At 43.4% G+C, this 19,333-nt stretch overlaps 1 protein-coding gene across 2 annotated transcripts in view; it reads left to right on the top strand.

The window, feature by feature from the left end:
* Positions 1 to 1,228: 1,228 nt before the first annotated feature.
* LOC138979721 (solute carrier family 12 member 3-like) overlaps positions 1,229 to 19,333 on the top strand; it is a 24,434-nt gene continuing 6,329 nt past the window's right edge. Inside the window, exons 1-18 of one of the 2 annotated variants that reach the window (XM_070352460.1) lie at positions 1,229 to 1,306; positions 1,663 to 2,888; positions 5,170 to 5,538; positions 8,073 to 8,192; positions 8,597 to 8,768; positions 9,327 to 9,466; positions 10,672 to 10,897; positions 11,416 to 11,555; positions 11,884 to 12,099; positions 12,427 to 12,534; positions 13,432 to 13,555; positions 14,886 to 14,987; positions 15,612 to 15,767; positions 16,155 to 16,254; positions 16,566 to 16,677; positions 17,095 to 17,229; positions 17,660 to 17,766; positions 18,991 to 19,127. In XM_070352460.1, the coding sequence (XP_070208561.1) occupies positions 1,881 to 2,888; positions 5,170 to 5,538; positions 8,073 to 8,192; positions 8,597 to 8,768; positions 9,327 to 9,466; positions 10,672 to 10,897; positions 11,416 to 11,555; positions 11,884 to 12,099; positions 12,427 to 12,534; positions 13,432 to 13,555; positions 14,886 to 14,987; positions 15,612 to 15,767; positions 16,155 to 16,254; positions 16,566 to 16,677; positions 17,095 to 17,229; positions 17,660 to 17,766; positions 18,991 to 19,127 (3,472 nt within the window). In that variant the 5' untranslated portion in view covers positions 1,229 to 1,306; positions 1,663 to 1,880. Of the gene's footprint in view, positions 1,333 to 1,662; positions 2,889 to 5,169; positions 5,539 to 8,072; positions 8,193 to 8,596; positions 8,769 to 9,326; positions 9,467 to 10,671; positions 10,898 to 11,415; positions 11,556 to 11,883; positions 12,100 to 12,426; positions 12,535 to 13,431; positions 13,556 to 14,885; positions 14,988 to 15,611; positions 15,768 to 16,154; positions 16,255 to 16,565; positions 16,678 to 17,094; positions 17,230 to 17,659; positions 17,767 to 18,990; positions 19,128 to 19,333 lie in introns of both variants that reach the window. The other variant, XM_070352468.1, reaches the window with a different exon arrangement.

Here is a 19,333-nt window from a genome sequence, read left to right as displayed (position 1 = left end):
TTTGTCAATCGTGGGATCTTTAACGTGCACACCCAATGTAGTGTACACGGGGGGAGGTTCGGACACCGAAGAGAGTCTGCACACAAAGTTGACCCTGTGAAATAAATTTCCGCCGAACCTGGGATCGAACTCACGCTGACAGCGGCCAACTGAATACAAATCCAGCGCGCTACCAACTGAGCTATATCCCCCGCCTTCAGTGCCAAAGCGTCGTGCAATGATCTTCGTGAAGTCACCCAAATAATATCACGCTTAACGCGCCGTGGTGGTGGTCGTGGTGGAAAAGGCTCCTTCCACAATTACCCAATGGGTTCGGGATAAATCGAGTGAAAATGTTTTTGGCTTGTCTAAGATGATCAACTACTTGTTTTGCATATTTACTTTTTGGATGAAGCATAATCAATCCTCAACTCTCGAGAGGTGCGACAATTTCCTTCCACCTCCACCTAAACCCCGTCAAACAACAACAACAACAACAACAACAACAACAACAACAACAACAACAACAACAACAACTGAAAACATAGGATTCAGACTGATAACAGTGGATTATAGGGTTATTTTGTTTTATGTTTCTGAACTGAATGGTTTGCACAAATGTCGACGCATTATGTAGGATAACAACAACAACAACACCAACAACAAAATCTGGCAACATAGGATGCAGAGAGAGTAGGCTGGATTAAAGGGTTATGTTATTTTATGTTTTTGTGTCGGAAACAGGGAGCGTTGAAAGCTGAATGATTTGCACAAATTTGCATGCATTGTGTAAAATATATATGTCTTCGCTCCTGTGCACAGACGTCATACGTTATTGTATAATTAACTTATTTGTTGATGCTCAGATAAAACTTTTAGAGCTCCAATTAAGTTGATTCTCTTTTATTTCTATCGTCTCCTTCTTTTCGTTTGTTATAGATTAGTCCCTCGTTAGCGCGAGGGCCGAATGTAACAAGGCAGACCACGACTTATTCAAATACCTTCGTAAAAATGAAAAGAATTGTCGTTGTCAAATGTAATTCCCACTCCCACTTCTCTGATCCTTATCTTCATCGTGTCAAGTTTCTTGCCGAAGACGCACAACTAAAAGAACAAGAGACCCCATCATTAAGAAAGCTGTTTTTTCCGCCAGTGATGTCGCGAGGATGAGTAGAAAATTGCACGGTTGGCCAAGCAGATATGTATATATAAGAAAAGGTCTTGTCTTGAGACTTCTTTAGACTGTGTTGCGTTGTGTTGCATTGCTCGCCCGTCCGTAGGACGTTTGCACCTGGACCGACAAACGTTTACTCGTTTGAATCTTGAGGTGTGTGTTATATTTTGTGAAGAACAGTGAGCTGTTGTTATTGTTGTTGTTGTTGTTGTTTGTTTTTCTGTAGTATTGCAGTTGTGTAGTATTTAGTATTGTAGACCGTTTGTATCTCATTTTGAAATTCGTTGCTTTGCACCAGTGTGTGTGTGTGTGTGTGTGTGTGTGTGTGTGTGTGTGTGTGTGTGTGTGTGTGTGTGTATTTCGGCCCTTTTTTTAATTCATTTATCGATCAGTTGTCTATCGGTCTGATTATTTTTTTGTATATTTGCCTGTGATATTTCCCTTTGTTTTCTTTTGTTTTTATTTTCGTACCTTTATTTCTCTATGTCACTGTCTATTTTTTTCCACAGACCTGCAGCATGAATTTGGACCAACTTTGTCACTACGTGTATCAATGCTCCTAAATTATTTTCGTGAACAGTTCAGTTCTGCACCCAGACAAAAAACACAAGACAGACGATTGTGCACACCAGCCGAGGCCAACTGAACTCAAATTTCAATAAAACTTGTCAAGAAACTCTACCACCATTGACTGACTTAGTCAACAGGCTGTCGAGCACAACGAATAATGGAACGGGGAACAGACGACCCTAACAAAACGGTCATCAACATTAGGACTTCAAAGGCCATCGACACCCCTGGACAATCTGTGAACACACAACCCTACGCACCAAAACAGAACGCGGCAAGTAACGTTTACGTACGTAACAGCTTCAGCGAGAAATCTCCACGAACCCTACCGGAAACTTTGACGGGAAACGACTCCGCTCGGTCCTTTCCGGCCGAGCAGACGAGAAGATTCAGCGACGGCGCGAATGTGAATGGAGTGTTTAATAACCCTCAGCAAGTGCCTCACTACGAAAATGTGAAGAGAAATGACGGTAGAGGAGGGGTAAATGCGGTTTCAAATAAATTCACTCCTGCGCCTGATAATAAATTCAATCCTGCAGCTGCAACGAAGTTCACTCCTGCGGCTGCGAATAAAGTCACTCATGAGACCAATGCAACGAGTGAGGGTGATAAAGAACGAGACAACGGCCGAAGACAATCACGAAAATCTGGCGTTTATGTTTTGCCACCTCACCCAAAGTTCAGCCAAAGAAGCGATGATGGACAGAACTGGAGAAACGAAAGAGAAACTGCTGGTTACAAAGACGGACAAGTAGGCAATCCTATCCCGCAAAGAACATCTCCCACAGGCCCTAGGGTCAAAATCGTAGCCCCTCACGACAAGAACTTGGCCGAAAGCGACTCCGGTGTCGAAAGGAGCACCCCATTCCCTCTCTGCCATCCCTCCAGCTCCCAACCAAACCCACTGACCAATACCGTTATCGTAGAAGTGGAAGAGAACTCAGACAGCGCAGCCAACAACAACACTGGGACCAACCACAATGGTGAGGATGAAGAGAAAGATGATGAAGAAGATGACGACTATGACTACAAAAGTTCACGCTTCCTAAGCCAGCTGCACCCGGTGTACGAGAAGAAGCCCGGAGCCATGAAAGGAGCCCGGAGGATTTCTCATGACGGCGGTGTGCTGCGGGGTGCGCGCCGCATCTCTCACCACAACAGAAAGGTACTTATATTACTAAGTACTGCCTTATCCTTTTTCATAAACCAGCCTTTAGGACTAAGTACTACCATATCCTTTTTCATGATTCAGCCTTTAAGACAAAGTACAACCATATCCTTTTTCTTGAATCAGCCTTGAAGACTAAGTACAACCATATCCTTTTTCTTGAATCAGCCTTGAAGACTAAGTACAACCATATCCTTTTTCATGATTCAGCCTTTAAGACAAAGTACTACCATATACTTTTTCCTGAATCAGCCTTGAAGACTAAGTACAACCATATCCTTTTTCCTGAATCAGCCTTGAAGACTAAGTACAACCATATCCCTTTTTCCTGAATCAGCCTTGAAGACTAAGTACAACCATATCCTTTTTCCTGAATCAGCCTTGAAGACTAAGTACAACCATATCCTTTTTCCTGAATCAGCCTTGAAGACTAAGTACAACAATATCCCTTTTTCCTGAATCAGCCTTGAAGACTAAGTACAACCATATCCCTTTTTCCTGAATCAGTCATGAAGACTAAGTACAACCATATCCCTTTTTCCAGAATCAGCCTTGAAGACTAAGTACAATCATATCCCTTTTTCATGATTCAGCCTTTAAGACAAAGTACTACCATATCCTTTTTCCTGAATCAGCCTTGAAGACTAAGTACAACCATATATCCTTTTCCCTGAATCAGCCCGCTTTAAGACATACATCAGAACGATCAGGTCGATCATCACAGATCTGTCCAGCTTTTACACAGAACGAAAGCCCCCTTCCACTTGAACTTATAATTATACACAAAATCAAGCTATTTTTGTTGAAGTAATTTCGCATGTTGACACTTTTGTCAGTTACGGAATTAATTTGACAGCTAAAATCCAACTTTGTACAAACACCAGCCACGACCGATAGTTGGTAAATTGGTAAATGTTCCGAAGGAAGCATGCTCTAGTCTCCCATTGAAAAGCTTGGAAGATCCGTGGTGAATGACTTGACGAGTTGCCCGTGAAGAAAGTTACCTTTAAAATCTTTAAAATGTAAATGTGTTTTGTCCAGGGCCACGTAACGTAGGGATTAGCTTGAGCTTTTCCTCCAAGAGATTTGGCTCATGTACATGTATCATTATTTAGTTGATCTCATTTAAATAATGTTTAAACCATAAAAAAAACACTTTAATTTTGATGACACATTGAACACATCGTATTTTATGACTTTTCTTTTTCAAGACCTTGTTGTGTCAGATGTTTTGCTCATACAGCAATACGAAGAAAAACCAGGGTATAAGATACGGCATAACAAGGAGGTGGGCACGGAGACTGGTGTAACGCGTCAACTCCGTATATAATGATCATTGATCGTAATCGTTATTGATCTTCGATTGCACTGACAGGTATCTTTTCTCCGCAGAAGGTCAAGTGCATTGCCTTGGCTTGTGCTTAATTTCATTTTCTGATAGTGAATGTCCGAAACGATGCTTGCTTATTGAGGCCAGCGTAGACCGTGGCTTTCACTCCCCCATTCTGCAGTGATGCTGTGCTGATGAGCCCTCCTTCTGTAGTGAGAGTAGGTCAGTGTGCTGTGTGCACGTGTGTTTTGTGTTGTGCCTTGCCGGAATAGCCATCTTCTCCAGGGCGTAAGTCTATGGATCCAATGTGAAAGACAAATGGATCGAATTGGAATGATAAAGCGCCAAGGGTCGATAGGCCCAGAAGGGCTCAATGAAGGGATCCTCCGGCCCTTGGATTCATATATATATCTTTGAATTCATTCACTGATCCAATTGCAGCAATGCTTGCCAATGGATCATATGCTTAATAGATTCAAGGGTCAATGGATGCGAGAGTCGATGGACACTACATTTTAGTGAAGCAAGATTTGTTCTGAAATTGAGGAATTTGATAGTTTCGTTGAAGCTAAACGATATCAATACAACTAGAGCGGACTCGATAGGCGGCAAGTGTAAACAGTAAGCAAACGACGGTGGACGCCTGGAATAAACCACTGAATCGCCTTTATGGTTTACGGTAGCTAAATAGCAACGCACGCGATCTGTATGAATCATAAATGCTGCCAAAAACGGTTCTTTGTGTGTTTCATCGTGTTAGTTTAGCTTCTTTTGCGACAAGCTTAAATCGTTCTGTAAATCTCCTGTGAGGCGGAGTTGACCTTTGATTTCATCGACCCATTGCTGGATCCATCGATCCCACGCATAATTAATTCTTGGAACCACTGAAGCTTGAATCCATTAGCCCTTGGATCCGTTGATTTGAATCCCTTTCTCTCATGCACACAGACGTCAGTGGGCACAGAGAGCAATAGTAGCAACGTGGTGCCCAGCCACAAAGGGTCCATGGTGATGATCGACCAGATCCCCCAGATCATCCAAGACTCCCTCCAATCCTACTTCCTTCCTCCCGACCGCCGCCGTTCCTCCATGTTGGAGCAAGGCTATGACCTTGAAGGTCAAGGCCAAGGTCCCGGCCTTGGGAGGTCGCCTCGCATCTCCATCTTCTCCATGCACAGTCGCCGGGGCAGTGAGCTGAGTGACGTGTCGTTCTGGGACCCGCAAGAGTCGCTGCCCCATGCTGACCACTACCGCTACTCGCTTGACCAGGACGGCTACCGGGCCAGGCCTACCATCTACCAGCTGCGGGAGGAACCGGTGAGTCGGGTGCGGGGGTGGGGGTATTGGGGGTGCGGGGACGTGAAAGAGAAAGAGAGAGAACAGGAGGGGGTGGAGACAGATCGTGAGGTGATGGGGAGAGTATTCGCGTATCAGTACGTGTCCACGGATGGAGAGAGAGAGAGAGAGAGAAAGAGAGAGAGAGAGAGAGAGAGAGAGAGAGAGAGAGAGAGAGAGAGAGAGAGAGAGAGAGAGAGAGAGAGAGAGAGAGAGAGAGAGAGAGAGAGAGAGAGAGAGAGGTATTACACACCGGTACGACCGAACATAAGGTATCAATAAATTCCTCTTGTGCAGCGGGTTGAACGTTACGCAACAGGATAAGAGATATCCTGAGGTTATAAGTGATACTCCCACATGCGTTGCGCAAGCATAATTTAACGTTACCTTATGTACGGTCCAACCGGTGTGCAATGGGTGGAGGAGAGACAGAGAGAGAGAGAGAGAGAGAGAGAGAGAGAGAGAGAGAGAGAGAGAGAGAGAGAGAGAGAGAGAGAACATGCATGCGTTCGTGCGTGCGTGCCTGTGTGTGCGTGTGAGTTTGTGCGAGTTTGTGTGTGTCTTGTGGGTCGGGGGGGGGGGGGGGGTATATTTCTTTACTGACCAGCCGGCATGTCTGTCTGTAGGCCTACATCAGTTTCGAAATTTAAAAGTGTGGACGAATTCTTTTTTGTTTGGGTTTGTATTCGCTGAAATATCGTGACCATCGGAATTTAGAAGTTTTGTCAAGAGGATACATCCAGACTACCTGAATATTTTGTTTTCCGCTTCATTTGAAGCTAAAGAGATGGTAACAGTGCGTGATTTTTGTTTTGCTCAGTTTTATGTCTAGTAGTAGTCGTACAACGCTCGCTGATGTAAATCAGGGCAAAAACCGATGCTCCGAATTCATTTTTCACTCATATATCAGACCTCAAGTAGGATTTGCCATTTAACCGTCAGGCAGCTTTTATGGGCTTGTCTCTTGGCGAACATGGTTTTTAACAAGTCCCTTAGAATTTTAAATTTATCTTGGCATTCATTTACGCCTTTTACAACCCGCCAAGCTATCCTACAAAACAACATTCAGGGTAGACGTAAGATTTATCAACCAAACACATTTTCTTAGGCCAAGAACAAATAAAGATGTTAACGTTGGCAGACTTCATGCAGGGGTAAGGGGGGGGGTGTAGAAAGAGAGAGAGAGAGAGAGAGAGAGAGAGAGAGAGAGAGAGAGAGAGAGAGAGAGAGAGAAAAGAAAGTGTGTGTGAGTGTGTGTGTGCGTGTGTGTGGCAGTGTGTGTGTGTGTGTGTGTGTATGTGTGTCTGTCTGTCTGTCTGCCTGTCTGTCTGTCTGCCTGTTTGTCTTTGTAAGGGGGGGGTCGTTAGAGGGAGATGAAACGATATAGTGACGAGTATATCTTTATGTCTTGTCAGTTAAAAAGCACAAAAAACACGAGAGAGTGACAGGTGTTGTAAATCGTAATGCAAAGGGTCCCTAACATGTGCCATGATTAATGTGCTGCTGAATGTTTTTTAGTTGTCATCGGCAAGATTGACATCCACATTATTCAAGATGTGGTGTGTAGACTTTTGTCTTATTTCTCAGGACACAGAGCTTCGGGGCTTAGGTGTGGGGCCTGTATTATTATTATGAATACATACGACAAAATGAGCAACTCTGTTGAATTGATGTTGGAGGAAAATGATATTAAGGACTATTCGCTATTCTGAACCAGCCTGTCTGTAAGGGTCTGTCTGTCTGTCTCTGTCTGTCTGTCTGTCTGTGTGTGTGTGTGTGTGTGTGTGTGTGTGTGTGTCTCTCTCTCTCTCTAACTCTCTCTCTATCTCTTTTCTCTCTCTCTCTCTCTCTCTCTCTCTCTCTCTCTCTCTCTCTCTTTCTCTCTTTCTCTCTCTCTCTGAATTAGCAAAGCTGTGTGCCCTGTCAAAAAGCTTACCGTTCTGCCAGTTTAGCCGATCTGTATTCTTCTGTGGTTCAAATGTGACCCTCCACCACGGAATGAGCCGCATGTCACCTTTGCATGATTTTCATATTTTTACATTTTTCTGAAGAGTTTTTTTATGCTCTATCCAGTGGTGAAAACCGTTTTAGAAAAGAGCGAAAACTGTTTGAGTTATAAGCCTGTGACTAAGGTGACCATCACACTGTTACCAGACACTCCCCGGATTTTTATTAAGCCTAGCGCAGAACCGCGCGAGGTGACATGCGACTCATTTCGTGGCGGAGGGTCACAAATTGTCCTGTTTGGGCAAAAGAAGTATGTTTGCACACAGAACAGGCCATTTAATGTTGCAGGGGGTAAAGGGAGTCAGAGTAGGTAACGAGAACAATTCAAGCCAACGAAACAAGAAAGATGTGAAATTCTTTCTACGCATCCACAACATCAAAGTGAATTGTAATTAACTAACGATTATGTGAAGCTGCAAAAACCTATTTATACACATACCCCTAAAGTACCAATATCAAAACGTTTAACGTCTGTTTCACTTGCAACTGACTCTCTCTCTCATGTTCAGGAATCTCCGACCAAATCAACGTTCACCCTTGGCGACGACCTTGAAGACGACAAGGAGACAGAAGAAGGTCCAAAGACAGCCCCGGACTCTCAAAAGAACGGATGGATCCAGGGAGTTCTAGTGAGTTCAGTCCAAGAAACGGTATCCCACGCTTGAGTTTCTGCAGGACAGAAAAAAAATCTTTATTATCTTTTTTATAAAAATGCTGTTACAGACTACAAACACACACGCGAATTTGTTAATAAGACCAGCTACGACTGGGCACAAACGTACATCCAAGAAATGTTGCAGACTGACCTAAAACGGTTCATTTACGATTTGCAATTTGTTTCCAATTCGATCTTATCTCTCTGTGTCTGTCTGTCTGTCTCGCTTTTCTCTTTTGCAAACACTGATGAGAATGATTTAGCTAACTGCCAACCAGTGGAAGGATGCTCTTCCTCCCATGGGAAATCCTGGACAGATCTGTGGTAGAATCCACACAGAGGAACAGCACTGTAAAGGCTGTATTCGTATCGTGTTAGGTGCGATGTCTGCTAAACATCTTCGGAGTGATGCTGTTCTTGCGGCTGACCTGGATCACCGGTCAAGCAGGGATTGGCCTGGCTTCCGTCATTGTGTTGCTCGCTGCTATGGTCACTACTCTCACCACTATGTCCATGGCGGCCATCTGCACCAACGGCGAGGTCAAAGGAGGTCAGTGAACGCTTTCTAAGGCTTGTATATAATTATGCAGAGAAGTATACAGACACTGAGTACATATAGAGACACACAGATTGACACTCACAAAACATGCATATTTGAGATGGAGAGACTCAACAATAGACAGACAGACAGACAGACAGACAGGCTGACATACAGACGGACAAATGAACATCCACACACACAGACGCACACATACGCACGCACACATACGCACGCACACACACACACACACACACACACACACACACACACACACACACACACACACACACACACACACGCACACACACACGCAGACACGCAGGCACGCAGAGAGACAGCCATGCAAAGAGACAGGCAGAGAGTTGTATGGCCACTCTCTTTTTCAAATACATGTTGTACGAATTGTTAGACATACACTAAGACAGTCAGTTAACAGTCCACTATTTGAGTCACTCCTTTTGAGCCTAGGAAGGGAATATTAAAATGTGAAGCATGTTCGAGTCACGGGACATATAATAACCATTTGACTGTTGAAGCAAGAGTTAATTTGGGACTCTGTGTTTGCAGGTGGTGCCTACTACATGATCTCGCGCAGTCTAGGTCCGGAGTTTGGTGGTGCCATTGGTGTCATTTTCTCCTTGGCCAACGCTGTGGCTGCCGCCTTGTACGTCGTGGGATTTGCAGAGACTGTGCGAGACTTGGTCAAGGTACAAAACAATCATCCCTTCTTTTAATGAACATTTTATTGAAACTTTAATCAAATTATAGATTTGAAATTTCAGTTGCGGTCATAGTTAAAAATAATGGTAAAGGCGGGTAGAGCTAAAGTTGACATCAACACTTTCGAAGTTGTATTATGCTGGAAACGCTGGTATTCAAGCACAAGTCGGTTGCACTAATTGTATAGTTAAAGACACAGGAATTCAATCAAATGATTAAAGAGTGTTACTCGTTTATCACTATCAACAACGAATTTAAAATATATACGTCATTGTATGTGCGTAGTGCATTAGGGACATTCTCACGTCATGGTGTCCCCATCAGAGTCATTTCAGAGTGATAGTTGTCGGCGTGACGATGTTGTCTCTGAGGATGGTGATGGTCGGGATGGATTTTAAGACCTATTATTCACTCGCACTGTTTGCCAGAAGTGCAATAATCATTGCAGTTATGAAAAATATCGAAGACGAGTCTGTGTCTGGTATGTCGGTAGCTGGGCCTAGATCATCTCAAATCAGCGTGCCACATAGTCATGGATCTCTTTATTGTGTAGGAAAGAAGTATTAAGCTGAATGTTTGATTGTTGAAATACAGTGAGGTCATTGGAAATGTAAGTAACAGCACCTTAAAGGTGGTATGAGACGTGTTTTTTACATTTAGTCAAGTTTTGACTAAATGTTTTAACGTAGAGGGGGAATCGAGACGAGGGTCGTGGTGTATGTGTGTATGTGTGTCTGTGTGTGTGTGTGTGTGTAGAGCGATTCAGAGAAAACTACTGGACCGATGTTCATGAAACTTGACATGAGAGATTCTGAGTATGGTATCTCCAGACGGTTTTTTTCATTTTTTTGATAGATAGCTTTGATTATGTCATATTCGGCTTTTCGTGAATTTTTGTTCTCATTTTTCAACCAAATTGGTTGAAATTTTGGTCAAGCTGTACTGTCTTGGTGAAAAACTACAGTGCGTTCAGTTTCATTCCGTGAGTTCGACAGCTTGACTAAATGTAGTAATTTCGCCTTTTTAATTTTTATCTGCTAATAAGATTATGGTGAACGATTTATGTGCTTGGAAGCTTCGTCTCGCGTCAGAGACATGGACATTCAATCGCAAGAACTGTTAAGTTCATTTATGGGTAACAAACGAAGCACTTGAGGTAAACCGTACTCTAACGTCATTGTGTCGTCATCAGGACAACGGCGCCGTCATCACGGGTGACGCGGTGCATGACGTCAGAGTGATAGGTGTGGGCGTGACGGTGTTATTGCTGGGGGTGGTGATGATCGGTCTGGACTTTGAGACCAAGGCACAGCTGGTGCTGCTCGTCATCCTCATCATCTCCATCGTCAACTTTTTCGTCGGCACCTTCATCCCGCCCTCCGAGGACAAGAGGAGGCTGGGCTTCGTGGGCTACGACGGTAGGTGTGATCATGCACATCTGGGCTTTGTGGGCTACGACGGTAGGTGTGATCAAGCCCTTTGGCAGACAGGCGCTTATCTAGGCGAAAAATGTTGCGAAGAAGAAGAAGAGAGAAGAAGCGTTGCCTTTCTGTGTACGTTGGCAAGCGGTGGGCAGGGATGTTGCACCTTTAAAGGCAAAAAGGAAAATGTTTGCGAAGAAAAGACTCATTCCTAAAGTAATAACATGGGGCCGCTATCTTGGATTTGCCTTAATAAAAACATAATTGAAAAAAGTGTTATTGTTCCAGAATCATAAAACAGAAATTCTGTTTTGCTATGGAAGGTAGACTCTAGATTTTAAAACACCTCAGCATGTCGTTAAAGGTGTGGTTTTATTTTACTTACGACAATTTTCTGAACGCTTTTTCACCTGGAATACTGTTAAAAGAAATGACATCTTGGTCTGTGGCGGTCGAGTGCGGTCAATTTATCGCACATTTTGTTGAACAGGTTGAACATTCTGACTTTTTTTCAGAGAAAGTTTTCCTGCAAAACATAGGACCAGATTTCAGGAAGTATCACGGAGTCGACTACAGTTTCTTCACTGTCTTCGCCATTTTCTTCCCGGCAGCCACCGGCATCTTAGCGGGAGCCAACATTTCCGGTGACCTCAAGGTCAGTGTGCTTTTTCATCAATTATTATTACAGAACACAGATTTTTTATTCCCAAAGGTTGCGAATTAGCTTTGATATTGCGATTAAGAAGACACCAACTCAGATCTAGCACACCCAAACACACACATGTATAGAACGAATCAACGAAATGAATTAAAATACATTCACATAAATAATCAGTATATATATAATTACTCAAGTGTTAAGATTATATAGCTTTTTGATTGAGAGACACACACGCAAGAACCAGTTTTAGAGTCGTATGTTATTGAGGTGATGAACCAACTTGGCCGAAACATATTACTCAATGGTCAGTCTTACTTGGCAGAATCCTTCTACGGCCATCCCCAAGGGCACATTCTTGGCCATTCTCTTGACCACTATCGTGTACCTAGCCATCATCTGGATCACCGGAAGCTGTATGCTCAGAGACGCCATTGGGGACGCCACTACCATAGCCACCAACGTGACTTTGACCTTGGATGACATTCGGCATTGTGGGGACAACACCACTTGCGAATACGGCATGCACAACACTCATGGAGTGAGTGGTTGAAGGGGGATGGAGGACATAGTGTGTGTGAGTGTGTGTGTGTGTGTGTGTGTGTGTGTGTGTGTGTGTGTGTTTGTGTGTGTGTGCTTGTCCCAGTGTGTGTGTGTGTGTGTGTGTGTGGGTGCTCGTCCCAGTGTGTGTATGTGTGTGTGTGAGCGCGCGTACGTGCGTGCGTATGTGATGTGTCGGCTGGGGGGGGGGGGGGGGTGGGGGGTGCACTGTCTTGCATACTTATGTGCGTGGATTACTTATTTTATAACAGAATATTGAAACGAATATATACAATTTATCAAACGGGTTTTTGCTGCTTACAAACAGATTATGAGCGTGGCGTCAGCGTTCGAACCACTCATCTACGCCGGTATCTTCTCGGCAACTCTGTCCTCTGCACTCGCAAGTCTTGTCAGCGCACCTAAAGTCTTCCAGGTATGGACTCAGGATACAAACTATCGTGCCAATATGAGCAATCGGGCCTCGTATGATGATGCATCTTTGTGTGTACTGAATATAAATATCATGTGTCAATATCCGTTGCCTCGTATGATGATGCATCTTTGTGTGTACTGAATATAAATATCATGTGTCAATATCCGTTGCCTCGTATGATGATGCATCTTTGTGTGTACTGAATATAAATATCATGTGTCAATATCCGTTGCCTCGTATGATGATGCATCTTTGTGTGTACTGAATATAAATATCATGTGTCAATATCCGTTGCCTCGTATGATGATGCATCTTTGTGTGTACTGAATGTAAATATCATGTGTCAATATCCGTCAGTCCTTTTTTTGCAGAAATGCTGCAAACTAATGAACATTTATAATCCTGTGTCATGCAGTTGTTGTTGTTGTTGATGTTTTATAATAAAACTTTGAAAGGCATCACTGGACCATGACTCTTTTTGAAAGAGATTTTGAAAGAAATAGAATCCAAACATAATTATATCTCGCAGAGTTCATTCGTGCATGACTTTTCATCTCTTGCGTTGCCTCTCTCATTAGTTTGCATTTCAGTTTGAACCGAAACATTCAAGCAGGTTTGAGTAAAGAAAACACACAAGAAGAAACATCCACCCCCCCCCTCAGACACACGCACAGACAGACAGACAGACAGACAGACACACACACACACACACACACACACACACACACACACACACATACACCACGACCCTCGTCTCGATTCCCCCTCTATGTTAAAACATTTAGCCAAAACTTGACTAAATGTAAAAAAAAGAAGATTTCTATCAATAGAAATGATTTTACATAAATGCTAGCACTGTAAGGATTTGTGTCAAAGTCAGTTCTTATTTTTTTTCAGGCTCTGGGTAAGGACAAGCTGTTTCCCTTTATCGGCTTCTTCGCCAAGGGGTACGGGAAAAATGGCGAACCCAGGCGTGGATACTTCCTTACCTTCATCATCTGTCTCGGGATGACGTGCATCGGTGAGATCTCTGCGCTCCTGATAATAAGATAGTCTGGAACTAGGGTTTAAGTTGTGAAAGTAAAGTTCAAAAAAATTAAATATGAAGAAAACAATCACCATGGCAAATGTAGGTCTAAAAACCTGCCCTTAATTGAGCCCTTGACTTGGCGAAGTCGGTGCTAAAGCTCCGTGCGGCCAGCTTCGCGTAGTCGACTTCGCCCAGTTAAGGACAGGCTTTAGGGATTGTGTTCGTGTTCTTGTTCACATCTCCATGAACAAATCGTATACTAGTGATGTTCACAAGACTGCAAAAGGTATTGGTACTATAGTACTGCAAGGCAAATGCCTATCGCAAGGTGTTGCGTTGGGTCACAAGTTTTCAGGTTAATCAAGTGATGATGAATTGCAAAAAAAGACCTACTCCTTCCCGTGAAAACAGTAGTTCGGCTCATCGTTTTCAGGTTAATCAAGTGATGATGAATTGCAAAAAAATACCTACTCCTTCCGGTGAAAACAGTAGTTCGGCTCATCGTTTTCAGGTTAATCAAGTGATGATGAATGGCAAAAAAAGACCAACTCCTTCCCGGGAAAACACTAGTTCGGCTCATCGTTTTCAGGTTAATCAAGTGATGATGAATTGCCAAAAAATACCTACTCCTTCCCGGGAAAACAGTAGTTCGGCTCATCGTTTTCAGGTTAATCAAGTGATGATGAATTGCAAAAAAATACCTACTCCTTCCGGTGAAAACAGTAGTTCGGCTCATCGTTTTCAGGTTAATCAAGTGATGATGAATTGCCAAAAAATACCTACTCCTTCCCGGGAAAACAGTAGTTCGGCTCATCGTTTTCAGGTTAATCAAGTGATGATGAATGGCAAAAAAAAGACCAACTCCTTCCCGTGAAAACACTAGTTCGGCTCATCGTTTTCGGGTTAATCAAGTGATGATGAATTGCAAAAAAAGACCAACTCTTTCCCGTGAAAACAGTAGTTGGGCTCATCGTTTTCGATCTGGCCAGCTCTTTACACGGGATATATAAGACAATCCCTCCGCTTGGTCACATACCAAACATGAACAGTCTGGGTGCTCTCTTTTCACAGTGTGAATTTGTTTGATAAATTATTTTCGTAAAAGTCACGAGTGGCTATTTACAAAATGAATTCTTTAAAAACATTCAAACTCGCAACAGCAAGCAGTCACGGTGTTGGTTTTTGGTATGTGTACAAGTGGAGGGATGATCTTAGTCCATGTAAAAGCCTGACAAGATCTTAGATGGTGAACCAAACTGCTCACACAGGAAGGATTGTGCCTTAAACCGTTGTCCTGATGAGTGTGATAACCACTATGCAGGCTCACTGGACATCATCGCTCCCATCATCTCCAACTTCTTCCTGATGGCCTACGCTCTCATCAACTTCTCCTGCTTTGACGCTGCCTTCGCCAACTCACCAGGTAAGTGAACACATCACTCTTTGGTCATATGCAAAGACCATTTTGTTTATAATTCCCCAGTGTTATTCGTGCACTGTTGATATGCATGCAACATTTCTGAACGGCAACAGTATGGCTTTTAACAATGATCCAGTGTTAATCGTGTACTGGTTAGAGGCACGAGAATCCCCTTGGTCGCTTATAAATGATGTGGAAGAAGAGAAAGCATTTACTTTGAGCACTGAGTAAACAGCGTGGAGGTTGGCGCCTCTACGGTAGCCTACTCCGCCAAAGCATGTGTAGTCTTCTTCTTCTTCTGCGTTCGTGGGCTGAAACTCTCACGTACACTCGTGTTTTTTGCACGAGTGGAATTTTACGTGCATGACCGTTTTTTACCCCGCCATTTAGGCAGCCATACGCCGTTTTCGGAGGAAAGCATGTGTAGTGAGCCTTGGTGTTTTTCTCGTGGCTCATCAATTTAAAGATATCTAGTCAGCAACATTATAGGGGTATAATGTACTGCTCTAAAACAGACTTTTGTCATCGTTTCAGTTCGCTGCATGCAGGTACGACAACGTGTAGTTCAGCGCCAAAAACCCGTCAGCATTCTGTGACTATCGCATTGACCTGTATTGCATGTTGCAGGGTTCCGGCCGTCATTTCGCCTGTACAACAAATGGTCAAGCCTTGTGGGAGCCCTGCTGTGTGTGGCCATCATGTTCATGGTCAGCTGGTGGGCAGCCCTCGTCACCGTCATCGTGGTCACTGGCCTATTCATCTACATCAAGCACAGGAAACCAGGTCAGACGGAGCCTTTGGAGCCTAGCAAAGACCGTAGTGCTGTACCCCTCATAATGAGGGGGGGGGGGGGGGGGTGAGAGAGTTGTGTCACTACGCGTGGCTTTAGCCAGTGGAGGTAGAGGATTGTATTGTGTTAAAGAGTGTTTGTACTCCTTGTTAAATTCAGTGAGAGTTTATTTTGTTTCTCGGCGTTAGTTCAAAGCTCCTGAGAGAGAAGCCTGTGTGCACTGCGATAGTGTTTGGATTCTGTCGTAAAACAAACATTGCCATCGTATAAAGCAGTGAGTAATTTACCTTGAGAAAGTTTCTGAGCTGGTTTTGCTAGGTATCTTTGGGTTGTCACATTGTTCTCCTCGGTATAGTTTATTTTGTTTTGTTTTTCTTCAGATGTGAACTGGGGTTCATCTGGCCAGGCGCATGCGTACAACGACGCCTTGAAGACTACACTGAAACTTGTTGACATAGATGAACATGTGAAGAACTTCCGGTAAGTTTCCTGCGGACCGTTAAATGGAAACCCGATATTTTTTAGTAGATGTGTACAATGCTGGAAGTGCAATTTTTTGGGGCTTTTTCGTTGGAAATTACACAAAATGATCTGGCAACGAGGAACCGACCACCAACTTGGAAACACTTACATCTAGTAAAGGTTTTGGGGGACAAAGCTAATGTTAAGCTAGTTGATTCTCTGGTGGTGATTTGTGGATTTTCTTGTGGTGATTCCATGAGCTGTTTCGAATTCTGTTCTTGTTCAGTTTTTTGTTTGTTTTATTAAATCTGTGTACAAACTGGTTTCAGGCCTCAGATTCTGGTGCTGACAGGGTACCCCAGGAACCGCCCCGCCCTGGTGGACTTTGCTGCCTCCATCACCAAGCGCCAGAGTCTGCTCCTGTGTGCTCAAGTCTTTCAGGTTTGACTATTTTTAATAATAATTTTTTTAAACCCATTAATAGTTACTTAGATAATTCAATCATACAAGGCACGATATCACGTGTCACTTAAGAACTCGTTGACAGGTTTGTCAGACAGAGGTTTCAGAGAATCTCGGATTAAAACAAAAGCGGCAACACATCGCTGACAGGTCTCAACAGAAAAGCATTAATCTGCTTAGAAGTCAGCAACATGAAGCACGATGAGTATGATACTGCAGTAGTTCAACTGGCTGTCAGAACTCCATCCGAGTCTGGTGTGCAGTAGATCATAACGTTTTAAATTCGTGTTAGGGTTGCATTCGGAACATGTCTGTCACGTTTTATCGTCCCAGTGTAGATTCTTTTTTGTCAGAATCTCATTATCTGTCAAATGTAAATATACTGTTTACCTTTAGGGTGACATGCAGCGTCATTTGCGCCACCTGCGCAGCACAGCAGCGTATCGCTGGTTCCGCAACCGTAACGTACGCGCCTTCTACACCAGTTGTGCAGCACCCACAGTACGGCACGGCACTCAGCTACTGCTGCAGGTTGGTTTTACTCCTGTGATTTGTTCTTTTTCTAACTATATAAGGGTTGCAAAGTGGTCCGTACCATCTAAAGCAAAAAACAAAAACAAAAACCGAAAACAACAACAAACAAACAAACAAACAAACAAACAAGCAAACAAACAAACAAACAAACAAGCAAGCAAGCAAGCAAGCAAGCAAATAAACAAACAAACAAACAAACAAACAAACAGTGTAGGTTTTCTATTAAGATGCCTGACATAAGCAGGTCTGCAAGGTCGGAAAAACTGTTTCTGTGTATTCTTTTTTTCTGAATATCATGAAGCTAAAGTCAACAAAAATATCACGGTCTGATTAAAAAAAAAAAAAATTTCATGCCATTGAAAGATTAGGCACATACAGTTCGGTCGAATGTATCTTTTCTGCCATCCTAAATATCGTGCTTTTTCAGTCGCAAGGCCTGGGCAAGCTTCGTCCCAACATGCTGCTAATGGGTTTCAAGAACAGATGGCAGATGGTGGACCCTCGAAGTGTCCATAACTACGTGGGCATCATACAGTGAGTGTTGTGGAGATCGCTAGATACCACTGGAATCGAATGGAAGGATAAAGAACATTATGGAACTTACTTTGATTAAGTGCGCAGTCACTCATGACGTAAGCGTAGACGCTCATCGGACAGACGGAACTGTGTAGATCTAACCAGATTAGTGTCGATGTTTCCCGAATATTCTCGTATGTCCATTAACTATATATAAGTAGGGCTGCGCACACGTATTGTTGTTCTTTACCAGTCTTGCACTTGTTCTTTCTTAGTCTTACACTGTGCTGAGAGATATTGTCACCGTTGTTCCAGCTGTTAATAAATCTACAGAACTTACACAACTCGTTGTGTCTCCTTTGCGACTAAGAGTGAAGAAAGGAAAAACACGAGAGTGAGTAGCCTTGAACAACAAGAATACTAGACTTTCTTTATGAAGAAGTTTTTGAATGTGTATCAAATGCACAGTCTTTCCCGTGAAAACAGTAATGCTGACTATCTCAGGTATTTATTACATTGAGAAAGACCATCTCTCCACTTGGACACATACCAAACATCATCATCCTGACTGCGTTTTGTACCGGCACGGTGGCCTAGTGGTAAGGCGTCCGCCCTGTGATCGGGAGGTCGTGGGTTCGAACCCCGGCCGGGTCATACCTAAGACTTTAAAATTGGCAATTTAGTGGCTGCTCCCCCTGGCGTCTGGCATTATGGGGTTAGTGCTAGGACTGGTTGGTCCGGTGTCAGAATAATGTGACTGGGTGAGACATGAAGCCTGTGCTGCGACTTCTGTCTTGTGTGTGGCGCACGTTAAATGTCAAAGCAGCACCGCCCTGATATGGCCCTTCGTGGTCGGCTGGGCGTTAAGCAAACAAACAAACAAACAAAAAGACTGCGTTTTGTACAGAGTGAGAATTTTTATATGAATTAATTTTACACAAAACCACCAGTACCCGAAAATAAATTAATCCATAAAAAAAATCCGTTCTGTACACAGAGCAGCCAGGCTGTAGAATGTTGTTACGCGTTTAGGGATAGTCCTATTCCAAATAAACGCCTGGCAGATTCGAGATGGTGAACAGAACCACCTTAACGGGGAGGACAGAACCTTTAAGTAGATTGCTTTGAATGCATGTCAAGGTTTACCAATTCTCCGCTCCTGATTCCTGTATGTTCGCGAATGTAATACGTCATATTCCCCAAAACACAATTTAGTTTTGACCTTTTTCTTTTCATTTTCAGTGATGCCTTTGACCTTAACTACGGGGTGGGTATATTGCGGTTGTCGGGTGGACTGGACACTCACAAGGTCAGTGATTTCCTTCTGGACGCTACTGATGACTCCCTGGATGACCTTGAACACGACAGCATCGATGAAGGTCAGTGGTTATCTGGTGGTAATGAAAGGATTGCATTGTAGCAAAAGCACACAACATGTGACATGTATGTTGCCTCTTTCGTGTTTTGTTTTCGCTGTCCTTGTTCAGATGATGTCTTTCCGTAGCAGATTTAACGCATGGCACAGGGGTTACATGGCAGTGCCAAAATGTTAAAGCCATGTTGCTAAGTCTTTGTGCTATAATGT

Source organism: Littorina saxatilis, linkage group LG1 (assembly GCF_037325665.1).
Source record: "Littorina saxatilis isolate snail1 linkage group LG1, US_GU_Lsax_2.0, whole genome shotgun sequence".
Lineage (NCBI taxonomy): Eukaryota > Metazoa > Mollusca > Gastropoda > Littorinimorpha > Littorinidae > Littorina > Littorina saxatilis.
The sequence above is the reverse complement of the archived record's forward strand: the minus strand, read 5'-3'. Positions and strand labels throughout refer to the sequence as shown.